The sequence below is a fragment of the Malus sylvestris genome, chromosome 17, assembly GCF_916048215.2.
Source record: "Malus sylvestris chromosome 17, drMalSylv7.2, whole genome shotgun sequence".
Taxonomy (NCBI): Eukaryota; Viridiplantae; Streptophyta; class Magnoliopsida; order Rosales; family Rosaceae; genus Malus; species Malus sylvestris.
In genome coordinates, this window is record NC_062276.1 from 33,197,618 (window position 1) to 33,209,717 (window position 12,100).

At 39.2% G+C, this 12,100-nt stretch overlaps 2 protein-coding genes across 2 annotated transcripts; both read left to right on the forward strand.

Annotated features, from left to right (window-relative positions):
* Nucleotides 1–1,470: 1,470 nt before the first annotated feature.
* LOC126612569 (gibberellin 2-beta-dioxygenase 2-like) lies at nt 1,471–11,466 on the forward strand. The gene is made up of 3 exons (XM_050281027.1): nt 1,471–1,942; nt 4,244–4,634; nt 10,907–11,466. The coding sequence occupies exons 1-3, from the start codon at nt 1,560–1,562 to the stop codon at nt 11,210–11,212; spliced, it is 1,080 nt and encodes a 359-aa protein (XP_050136984.1). The 5' UTR covers nt 1,471–1,559; the 3' UTR covers nt 11,213–11,466.
* LOC126612573 (uncharacterized) lies at nt 6,636–9,027 on the forward strand. Its single transcript, XM_050281033.1, has 2 exons — nt 6,636–7,249; nt 7,468–9,027. The coding sequence occupies exon 2, from the start codon at nt 8,260–8,262 to the stop codon at nt 8,932–8,934; it is 675 nt and encodes a 224-aa protein (XP_050136990.1). The 5' UTR covers nt 6,636–7,249; nt 7,468–8,259; the 3' UTR covers nt 8,935–9,027.
* Nucleotides 11,467–12,100: the final 634 nt, after the last annotated feature.

A 12,100-nucleotide genomic window follows, 5' to 3' on the forward strand; every position in this document is an offset into this window, starting at 1 on the left:
CTCTTATTTAATTTTTTGAAATTTTCAAAGTCTCATGGAATTAAAAAATGGGCAAGAAGACAAGAGGTGCACGTGTGGGGAGTGAAAACGTGAATAAGTCAACAACATCAAAAGAAACATATATACGCGTAACTATCCCTTAATTTAAGCTCCCAACTCCTTTAGAAAAGTGTTTCTTGCAAAACCCCAATTAGAGGGGACAAACAGCCGCTACCAGCCTGGCTCCAACCCCTCCTTCCTTATTGTACACATAAGTCTCAACCTTCACTTCTCTGGAGATTTTTTTTTTTTTTTTTTTTTTTTTTTTTTTTTTTTTTTTTTTTTTTTTTTTTTTTTTTTTTTTTTTTTTTTTTTTTTTTCGGTGTGCCAAACATGACACATACAACAAGTGTCATAATACAAGTGTTTGGATATTTGAAAATAAAAAATTCAACTATTTGTATTATGACACTTGGTGTGCTATAACGTGTTTCCGGCACGCTGAAATTTTTCTCCCCATTCATAAAGAAATCATAAAAAACAAATTAGAAAGTCATTCAATCTTTTCAATTACGTAGTACATTTTATACATACTTATACAGAAGACTAAATTTCTACAGGAGTTTAGTGAACCATATTATGGATTGATCAGCCAGTGCACCCTGCCTCCATATGTAGTGTGATGTACTAATTTAGTCTAAATCTCTCTAGTACACTAGTAGAAATGCCCCTGATCATCTATGACTATTTTTTCCTCAAAGACCACTAATTTAGTCTAAATCATACGTTCTAGGATAATTATTTGGTATTGGATACCAATTTGAGTGGTTGATATTTAACTAACAATTTGATCCATACTTAATGTAGCGGGTACCGTAGATTGTACCATATATATACCTGGCAATCACTTCCCTAACATTATTCAACTTAATATAAGAAAAGACGGTATTATAAAATTTAAAATGAAAGCAATCCACAACACATAGAAAACTAGAAACAAAGGCGAGCTGAATTATACGTAAAGTCTTATTGTTGAACTTCTATTATAGTCTTACTCACTTCTCGTTCAAATTAAATAGAAAGAATTCTCAAGGTGTAAAAAGAATTATCAAGGTTTTCTCATCAAAGTTGTAATCCTAGTTTCTTTCCACTCTCAGAGCAATTAGAAAAAAATCAAATCCTGATAGCGCCCCTCTACTCCCAATCCTAACCGGATTAAATTACAAATAACAATGTTCAAACAAAACATCTAGTTATTTTGGACTCGAGGTGCCATGCCATATGTACAAATTTCCCACGTTTTAGAGTTCATGCTAATTGGTTTGAATTATTAACCATCAACTCAAACCCCCACCCCACCCCACCCCCCCCCCCCTCCTACACCTAGCATAAAATAATAATAATTGACTCTCTCTCTCTCTCTCTCTCCCCCCCCCCTCTTATATATAGTAGCACCAGCTCAACCTTGATCGCACCTCCAAAGTACAAAGTTCAAACTCAAGTTCCCCTTCTTATCCTAGATCTTACTCCTTTTTTTTTCTCAGATTAATATTCTTTCAATCTCACAAAGAGAAAGAAGAATGGTGGTACCATCTCCTTCACCAATAAGAAGCAAGAAAACGATGGCAATAGGAATTCCCACAATCGATCTATCAAATTACAATAGGTCAAAGCTATCAGCACAAATTGTTGAAGCCTGTGAAGAATATGGTTTCTTTAAGGTGGTCAACCATGGTATCCCAAAAGCGGTCATTGAGACAATGGAAACACAAGGGTCTGATTTTTTTGCCAAGCCAACAATCGAGAAGCAACGAGCTGGCCCTGCTTGTCCTTTTGGCTATGGCTGCAAAAATATTGGTCGCAAAGGTGACACCGGAGAGCTTGAGTACCTTATTCTTCAAACCAATCCTCAGTCCATTTCTGACAGATCCAATGATATTTCCGACGACCCTACGAAATTCAGGTAATATATTTCGTTCATGATTTTCTAGTTATATAGTATGCATGCAACATATTTAGTAGACAATATATATGTCCGAGAACTAATCATATAATCAAGGAAAAAGAAAACAATGACAAGCGTAGAGAACTGGGTTTTTGGTTTCTGTTTCTTCATAGAAGTTTCAGTGTTCATGGTAATAAGTTTATCGCGTGTTTGAATTGATTTCTTTGATTTGAATTTTTCATGTCATTGCAATAAGATGTTGTCAAATGTATATAAACTTGTCCTAGAAAGATTGCTTTACAGATGAAAGGTGGAAAATACATATTATTTTTTTTGGGTAAAAATAAGGTGGAAAAGATAGTTTAGTATTAATCCTTGGTATCCTAGAAAACGACATCTTTCCTTGTTGGAAAAAGAAAGGATTGAAATCGCAAACGATGTATTCTATAAGTATCTAATACATTTTTAATACAATGCTTACCTTGTTAGTTGTTAGAATAATAATTTATTTGTTATTATATCAAATTTTAGTCAATTAGTGCGAAAGTTTTTGTTTCATTACGGACAAGCCTAAGTCATAAAGAATTAATAGACTTTCGAATTGGTTGGGGGGAGCTCTTTGATGATAACAAGTCCCAATATATAATGTTTGTATTCCTACATTGTGAATAGATGACATCAATAATTCACATCTAGATTGTTGCAAATACAATGGATTAAGTTTTTGACTAACTATACAGTCATCGATTCCAACAATTAATAAACCTTTGTCGTACCACGATGGTTCCTAAAAAATATATACAAAATTGAGTATGTTCATCTAATAGCTTTAAGATTTAAAAATTAATGAATATCCAAGTTCAATTACAGTAAGATAATTGATTGAGGCTAATAGTACATGATGAGTTTTTTAGGATGGGAAAAGCAATTGGGTCGATGGCGTCTAAGTTTTCTTAATTCAAATCTAAAAGTAGCAAAGAGGCAGATAGAGGAGCATTAGCTCTATAACTGCCAGCCACTCTTTGCAACATGTAGGGCATTAGCAATGGCATTGACATTATGCTCTTTCGTCATTTTTGAGGTTAAACCCTTTCGGGACCGACTTGAGTAGTTGGAAAATTTAACCTCAAACTACATGAGCTTAAATTTCTCATCATTTTATTCTTATTTCTGCAAAATTTTACATCAGTAGTACTTCTCCATTCATACATTTTTGGAAGTGGGGTCACCAAATAGTACCAAATGTTTGCTGATCTATGAATCAGGCATGTGATGTACTAAGTAACTTTGACATGACTGCTTGGATCGACCTTATATATATTCTTGCATGATCTGAGTTTGATTTATTTATTTATTTTTTTTTTGGAAAAATGAGTTTGATTTATTGGTATTGGTCAAATGAGTAAAATGAAACCACATTAAACCAGGCATCGAGTTTCGTTGAGTACAAAGAGAACGAAACTTTATGTACTTTGGTAGGCTTGCATTGGGCCACATGTTCGATTGTGGGACTTCCTCCTCTCGCGGCAGCAAGGGCCAGATCATTATTTGTTTGAAAAAGTGAACCAATTAACACGCTAATAATGATGATATATAGTAAACGGGATCCTCTTCAGATCCTTCTGATGATGATTTTAGAGATTTATGAATCGTGTCTGTTCATCATACATTGTACGATTAGTTTTTGTCAAGTATTGTTTGTGTTTAATTTTAGATAAAATTATTTAAAATAATTTCTAACTGCACGATGTACGATGAACAAACATGATTTACAGATTTTCAAAATCCTCACAAAGAGGATCCGGATTCGATATATAGCTAAGTTGTGTAAGTCAACAAATTAAAAATAGATAAAAGAGATTAGTTAACATTCTTTTTATGAGGAGATGTTGGGACAAACTTGTTTTAACTTACTTATTTCTATTTGTGACACATCATTTAGTTTGTAAATTTTATTTAGAATTTTGGTTGCAATTAATAACTAGTAAATGGAGAGATTTAATGAAAAGTTGAGTTGCATATATAAGCATCCTTTTTTCATTTACTCAATTTTGAAATGCATTGAGATGATTTTAACCAAATACTTGCTTTAATTTTGGGTTATGCTATATTGTGCATATGAGCGAGTGAATAAGTAAATCCCACCATGCATTGACAGTCAAGTCACCAAATAATTGTTATGTTTCTTGAAGTGATTAATTAGTGAATATTGCTTTTTCTATATCTCACAGTCACTCACTCCTAAATATTGATTATTTAGTGGTAGTTATTCATTGACTATCTAACTAACAATGATCAATATTCTTTCAATTAATCCAGTTGTGCAGTGAATGATTACATAGAAGCAGTTAAAGAATTGGCATGTGAGATTCTTGATTTGTTGGCCGAGGGACTATGGGTTTCAGACAAGTCTGTGTTCAGCAGGTTCATCAGAGACGTCCAGAGTGACTCCATTCTTAGGTTTAATCACTATCCTCCAGTCAAGGACATCAAGGACTGGGAAACAACACCAAAACAGCATCCCTTCACTAACAACAACAACAATAATCATAGTAGGATTGGATTTGGAGAGCATTCTGACCCTCAGATCTTGACCATCTTAAGATCCAACAACGTGGGGGGCCTTCAGATTTCTCTACGTGATGGCTTGTGGGTTCCCGTGGCTCCGGACCCCAATCAGTTCTTCGTAATGGTTGGTGATGCCTTACAGGTCAGTAACATCATTTATTTTGCCTTAAATTTACCAAGTTTTATAAGTTTTTTTATCGCTAGAAAAGCTTGAACTAATTATATGATTTGAAAAAGTAATATTTGTTTATCAAATTAAATAAAAGTACAACCCCTCCCTCTCACCAATCCTAGTTGTGGGTGCTCTTCAGAACAAGAGAAAAAGATAGAAAAACAATCAAGTAAATCTCACCCGTTTCCTTGTCCGGCAAGTAATTTCAAAGTTCGATTTTGAGAAAAATATGTGGAATTGAGCTCCTTACAATGTGGCAAGCTGAGTGACAAGTATCTTCGGTTACAACATCATTTCTTATATGATAATGCCAAGTTCTTTATTTTGGTGTTGCAAACAATAAATTCATTCTTAGAACAAACCGCCAACAACAACAACAACAACAACAACAAAGCCTTTTCCCACTAAGTGGGGTCGGCTATATGAATCCTAGAACGCCATTGCGCTCGGTTTTGTGTCATGTCCTCCGTTAGAACCAAGTACTCTAAGTCTTTTCTTAGAGTCTCTTCCAAAGTTTTCCTAGGTCTTCCTCTACCCCTTTGGCCCTGAACCTCTGTCCCGTAGTCACATCTTCGAACCGGAGCGTCAGTAGGCCTTCTTTGCACATGTCCAAATCACCGGAACCGATTTTCTCTCATCTTTCCTTCAATTTCGGCCACTCCTACTTTACCTCGAATATCCTCATTTCCAATCTTATCATTTCTTGTGTGCCCACACATCCCACGAAGCATCCTCGTCTCCGCCACACCCATTTTGTGTACGTGTTGATGCTTCACCGCCCAACATTCTGTGTCATACAACATCGCTGGCCTTATTGCCGTCCTATAAAATTTTCCCTTGAGCTTCAGTGGCCTACGACGGTCACACAACCCGCCGGATGCACTCTTACACTTCATCTATCCAACTTCTATTCTATGGTTGAGATCTCTCTCTAATTCTCCGTTCTCTTGCACGATATATCCTAGGTAGCGAAAACGGTCGCTTTTTGTGATCTTCGCTAGATTGCTCCGATCATTAGTGTGGATAAGTATATAAATGGATATAGATAGGAAAGCAAACACAAGATGTACGTGGTTCACCCAGATTGGCTACGTCCACGGAATAGAGGAGTTCTCATTAATTGTGAAGGGTTTACACAAGTACATAGGTTCAAGCTTTCCTTTAGTGAGTACAGGTGAATGATTTAGTACAAATGACATTAGGAAATATTGTGGGAGAATGATCTCGTAATCACGAAACTTCTAAGTATCGGAATGTGGTATCGTCTTGACTTGCCTTATCTGTCTCATAGGTAGATGTGGCATCTTCTCTGGAAGTACTCTTCCTCCATCCAGGGGTGGTATCTTTAACTGGTGGAGATGCACAAGGTAATGTATCAATTTCACTTGAAGCTTACTTGTAGTTTCAGGCTTGGTCAAGCGCGATACAAACCATGTAGTAGGAGTCCCTCAAGTTGCCGAGCTAGGGGATTTGCTGAAAGAGGTGACAGACAAGGTAAGCAATCAGAGCTCCGGCTGATTGTTCACATTCTCCCTATCTTGCAGGCAGCATGAAGGATAAAGAGAAGAAAAATGAGAAGAGATGATATGGGATACTTTTGCTTTTGAAGAAGTAACTTTCCACAGGCTTATTCTTGAACTGAGCTGGAGGGTTTTCTGGTTTCCTCCAGAGTATAAGGCCGACTGAAGAATTTGAGGGTCAAAACAAGTCCATCAAATCTAGAGTACGTTCGACCCTACTGATATGGGATACTTTTGCTTTGACAGAGTAATGGATGTATCGGCACGTGTGCTGTTACGCTTGTCTCCACATGCTTCCTTGTATCCTTCTCACTTGCCCTATCTGTTCCTCAGGCAGATGCGGTATCTTCCCTGAAAGCATAAGATGTTGAAGATGAGTACTCGAGAGCAATGCCAGGTAAGTAAGTTCCAGGCAGTCAGTTCCTGGCTGGAAGCTTGATTCCAAGTGCTGACTGATTGCTCTCTTTCTCCTTGTCTTGCAGGTAAGAACAAGGCCAAAGGAAAAGACAGGGAAAAAGCATGATATGGGATACTCTTGCTTTTAACCCTGATGATATGAGATATTCTTGCTCTAGTATAACTTGTTTGCAGAGGTATTATCGGGGGGAAAGAAAGCTGAATATTTCGAAAGGCTTCGTTGAGAGTGCCCTCTCATATATGAGGAAGGGTTGAGCATTTTTGCAGGTCTGTCTGTCCGTTGGGGATGGAGGTTGACATATATAGGAGTCTCCTTAACAACAAGTAGTAATGCTATTCCTTTACCCTGTCAGAGCACTTTGAAAAAGTGGTCTGTGGTATGTGGAAAGCTGATGTTGCGTGTGAAGATTACAGACAGCTTTATCCAAGGAGATCCGGCTCTTGTAGTTGGGAAAGTGTTGCCTCTTCGGTTTTCGAACAAGCAATCCTATCAGGGATCTGGCTCTCGAGATTCGGAGAACGATGTCTCTTCGATTTTTGAGAAAGTAATCATGTTGGGAGTCTGGCTCTCGAGATTCGGAGGGCGGTGCCTCTTCGATTTTGGAGCAAGCAATCTTGTTGGGAGTGTTTTCTCGAATGTGAGTAAAGGTTGGGCATGTTTGCTAGTCTACCTTGCCACGAAGCACAGAGGTTGACACACAGGGACTTTCCAATTATCCAGCAATGGTACTGTTTCTTTACCCTCTCTTCGATTTTTGAGAAAGTAGTCATGTTGGGAGTCTGGCTCTCGAGATTCGGAGGACGGTGCCTCTTCGATTTTGGAGCAAGCAATCTTGTTGGGAGTGTTTTCTCGAATGTGAGTAAAGGTTGGGCATGTTTGCTAGTCTACCTTGCCACGAAGCACAGAGGTTGACACACAAGGACTTTCCAATTATCCAGCAGTGATACTGTTCCTTTACCCTTGTGGGTAATAATATGGGGTAGCTAGACCTTCAAAATTTATGTGTCTAAACTTTGTTAGTGCTGTTTCTTTGCTATTCTTTTACCCGTCTTGGTCAGAGCGATGTAGTGGAAGCTGCAAGCTTCACGTGCTCAACTTTGGCAGAGAACTTTGGCAGAGTTATCTGTGATACACATGAACTACTATTGCGTGTGGGAAGTGGGTGATTGAACAGTAAGACTCATGTGCTTTCTACTTCACCAGAAGTCTTCGACAGAATGCCCATAATTTCCGCAAAGCTGAGTGTGCGTGTGACAGGTGCTGCCAAGGCTGGAAAAGTAGGTGCCTCTTCGATTTTTGAGATCGGCCCTCGTGGTCTCTGAGCAGCCCAACTTTTGAGAAAGCAAGCGCCTCTTCGATTTCTGAGATCGGCCTTCGTGGTCTTTGAGCAGCCCAACTTTTGAGAAAGCAGACGCCTCTTCGATTTCTGAGATCGACCCTCGTGGTCTCTGAGCAGCCCAGCTTTTGAGAAAGCAAACGCCTCTTCGATTTCTGAGCAGGCGCCTCTTCGATTTCTGAAGCTCCGTCGAGTGCAGATTTTTATAGGGGCTGGCATTAAGTTCCAAAGCACACTTGAATCTCCACCAGTACAAGCTCCATTCTTACACTTCTAAGATCTTGATTTGTTCGACCTCTTCTCTCTTCAACACCTTTGAAAATGTCTGGCCCCTCCGACCGTCGTTTTGACTTGAACCTTGTTGAAGAGGCAGCCCCGCCTTCTCCAGACAACATATGGCGCCCATCCTTCGTCTCCCCTACTGGTCCTCTTACCGTTGGGGATTCCGTTATGAAGAATGATATGACCGCTGCGGTGGTGGCCAGGAACCTTCTCACTCCCAAAGATAACAGACTACTTTCCAAACGATCTGATGAGTTAGCTGTTAAGGATTCTCTGGCTCTCAGTGTTCAGTGTGCAGGTTCTGTGTCTAATATGGCCCAACGCCTATTTGCTCGAACCCGCCAAGTTGAATCATTGGCGGCTGAAGTGATGAGTCTCAAACAGGAGATTAGAGGGCTCAAGCATGAGAATAAACAGTTGCACCGTCTCGCACATGACTATGCTACAAACATGAAGAGGAAGCTGGACCAGATGAAGGAATCTGATGGTCAGGTTTTACTTGATCATCAGAGATTTGTGGGTTTGTTCCAAAGGCATTTATTGCCTTCGTCTTCTGGGGCTGTACCGCGTAATGAAGCTCCAAATGATGAACCTCTGATGCCTCCTCCTTCTAGGGTTCTGTCCAGTACTGAGGCTCCGAATGATCCCCCTCCGGTGCCTTCTCTTTCTGGGGCTCTACCGACTGCTGCGACTTCTCCTAAGCAACCTTTGTGAAGGCTCTCTCTTGTTTGTTTATTTTGACTCATGTATATGTACATATTTGTAGCTTATCGGGGATATCAATAAATAAGTTTTCCTTCATTTCAACGTATTGTGTTAAATACACCAAAGCCTTCTTCGCTAAGTTCTTTGAATTTTCTTTTGTTGGAGCTTTGTGAGTGGAGCATGTAGGTTGAGGTAGTGTTCCCTTAATTTCCTGAGTGAGGAAAACTTCTCGGTTGGAGACTTGGAAAATCCAAGTCACTGAGTGGGATCGGCTACATGAATCTTAGAACGCCATTGTGCTCGGTCCTGTGTCATGTCCTTCGTTAGATCCAAGTACTCTAAGTCTTTTCTTAGAGTCTCTTCCAAAGTTTTCCTAGGTCTTCCTCTACCCCTTCGGCCCTGAACCTCTGTCCCATAGTCGCATCTTCTAATCGGAGCGTCAGTAGGCCTTCTTTGCACATGTCCAAACCACCGTAACCGATTTTCTCTCATCTTTCCTTCAATTTCGGCTACTCCTACTTTACCCCGGATATCCTCATTCCTAATCTTATCCTTTCTCGTGTGCCCACACATCCAACGAAGCATCCTCATCTCCGCTACACCCATTTTGTGTACGTGTTGATGCTTCACCGCCCAACATTCTGTGCCATACAGCATCGCCGGCCTTATTGCCGTCCTATAAAATTTTCCCTTGAGCTTCAGTGGCATACGGCGGTCACACAACACGCCGGATGCACTCTTCCACTTCATCCATCCAGCTTGTATTCTATGGTTGAGATCTCCATCTAATTCTCCGTTCTTTTGCAAGATAGATCCTAGGTAACGAAAACGATCGCTCTTTGGTATTTCTTGATCACCGATCCTCACCCCTAACTCGTTTTGGCCTCCATTTGCACTGAACTTGCACTCCATATATTCTGTCTTTGATCGGCTTAGGCGAAGACCTTTAGATTCCAACACTTCTTTCCAAAGGTTAAGCTTTGCATTTACCCCTTCCTGAGTTTCATCTATCAACACTATATCGTCTGCGAAAAGCATACACCAAGGAATATCATCTTGAATATGTCCTGTTAACTCATCCATTACCAACGCAAAAAGGTAAGGACTTAAGGATGAGCCTTGATGTAATCCTACAGTTATGGGAAAGCTTTCAGTTTGTCCTTCATGAGTTCTTACGGCAGTCTTTGCTCCTTCATACATATCCTTTATAGCTTGGATATATGCTACTCGTACTCTTTTCTTCTCTAAAATCCTCCAAAGAATGTCTCTTGGGACCCTATCGTACGCTTTCTCCAAATCTATAAAGACCATGTGTAAATCCTTTTTCCCATCTCTATATCTTTCCATCAATCTTCGTAAGAGATAGATTGCCTCCATGGTTGAGCGCCCTGGCATGAACCCGAATTGGTTGTCCGAAACCCGTGTCTCTTGCCTCAATCTATGCTCAATGACTCTCTCCCAGAGCTTCATTGTATGACTCATTAGCTTAATACCCCTATAGTTCATGCAATTTTGTACGTCGCCCTTATTCTTGTAGATAGGCACTAAAGTGCTCGTTCGCCACTCATTTGGCATCTTCTTCGTTTTCAAAATCCTATTGAAAAGGTCAGTGAGCCATGTTATACCTGTCTCTCCCAAAACTTTCCACACTTCGATTGGTATCTCGTCTGGGCCTATTGCTTTTCTTTGCTTCATCTTCTTCAAAGCTACAACCACTTCTTCCTTCCGGATTCGACGATAAAAAGAGTAGTTTCTACACTCTTCTGAGTTACTCAACTCCCCTAAAGAAGCACTCCTTTCATGTCCTTCATTGAAAAGATTATGAAAATAACCTCTCCATCTGTCTTTAACCGCATTCTCTGTAGCAAGAACTTTTCCATCCTACATTAAAAAAAAAACAGAAGTTAAACAAACCTACAAAGTGCATACATGTTTTCTAACGTATGCATTAGTATAATTTAATTTTTATTATAATTTGCAGGCTTTGACGAATGGGAGGTTAGTAAGTGTGAAACATAGAGCACTGGCAAACTCAGTTTTGAAGCCAAGGATGTCAATGGTGTACTTTGGGGCACCACCCCTCAATGCATGGATGTCTCCTCTTCCAGAGATGGTGTCGCCGGAGAAGCCCAGCCTCTACAAACCTTTCACATGGGGTGAATACAAGAAAGCTGCATACACTACACGATTGGGAGATACACGTCTAGACCATTTCAAGATTAATAATCACACCAGCAAGTGCAACGATCAAACTCAATGTCCATGCTTGGACAATCTTGTACGATAGAATGTATAATTACATCGTACAAAGATTAATTACTAGGTAGATAATTACTTAAGTCTATATATGTAGTCATAGTTAAGGTGCGTATATGTATGGCTAGCATAGCAAGCTAGGTCAAAATTGTAGTTGAAAAATTAGAGATTGTTTGTATGGATCGAGAATTTTTGCTTTGAGATTTAAGCATTTCTCCATTAATTTATGCCTAGTTGCATGTGGATTTGTTTGTTTGAATATATATAAAACAAGTGTAGCTATATATATATGAAGGTTTTTAATATTAATTAGTGTATGAGAGTTTACTTGCACGTTTGTACGTTTGTATTTTCTGTCTCTTGTTGTATTAGTAAAACCACAGTATTTTTTTCTTCAGGTATTCTTTGGTCAATTAAGTTGGATGCCTGCTGGATAAATTGATTTGATCAATTAAGCTAGCTGGACAGAACAATGTGGCCAAGTTTTGTAGTTGCAGCACGTTGGTCCATGGTCATTGATTTAGTATTGGTTTGGTACTAATGTGTTTTTATAAAAAATGGGTATAAAAAAAAGTTGAACTCAAAAAGGTGTTTGGTAAACACTTAAAAACAACTTATTTTTACAGTTTTGGGTGAAAAAAACTGAAAACGTGAAGTAGCAAAAATAAACTTATTCTCACCTCACAGCAGAAATAATTTTTTTTTAAAACACAATAATACCAAACTAGCCCTTAATTAGGTATACGTACCTAAGAAAATTACACGATACCGACGTCTGAGCTCATGTGCATCAACTAATAGGTTTCAATATCGCAATCAACAATTTGCCCATCTTTGGCTCATACTTTAGGTCCACTAGATGCCGACATTTTTTGCTGGGACATATGTATGCCCCTACAGGCTACAGCTGCTAGCCGTG

What these genes read in the sequence shown, in the direction of transcription:
- LOC126612569 (XM_050281027.1), top strand. Translation starts at nt 1,560, where the DNA reads ATGGTGGTACCATCTCCTTCACCAATAAGAAGCAAGAAAACGATGGCA. An exon ending in GACGACCCTACGAAATTCAG is followed by an intron (nt 1,943 to 4,243) that starts GTAATATATTTC and finishes CAATTAATCCAG; the next exon opens with TTGTGCAGTGAATGATTACA. An exon ending in TGGTTGGTGATGCCTTACAG is followed by an intron (nt 4,635 to 10,906) that starts GTCAGTAACATC and finishes TATAATTTGCAG; the next exon opens with GCTTTGACGAATGGGAGGTT.
- LOC126612573 (XM_050281033.1), top strand. Translation starts at nt 8,260, where the DNA reads ATGTCTGGCCCCTCCGACCGTCGTTTTGACTTGAACCTTGTTGAAGAG.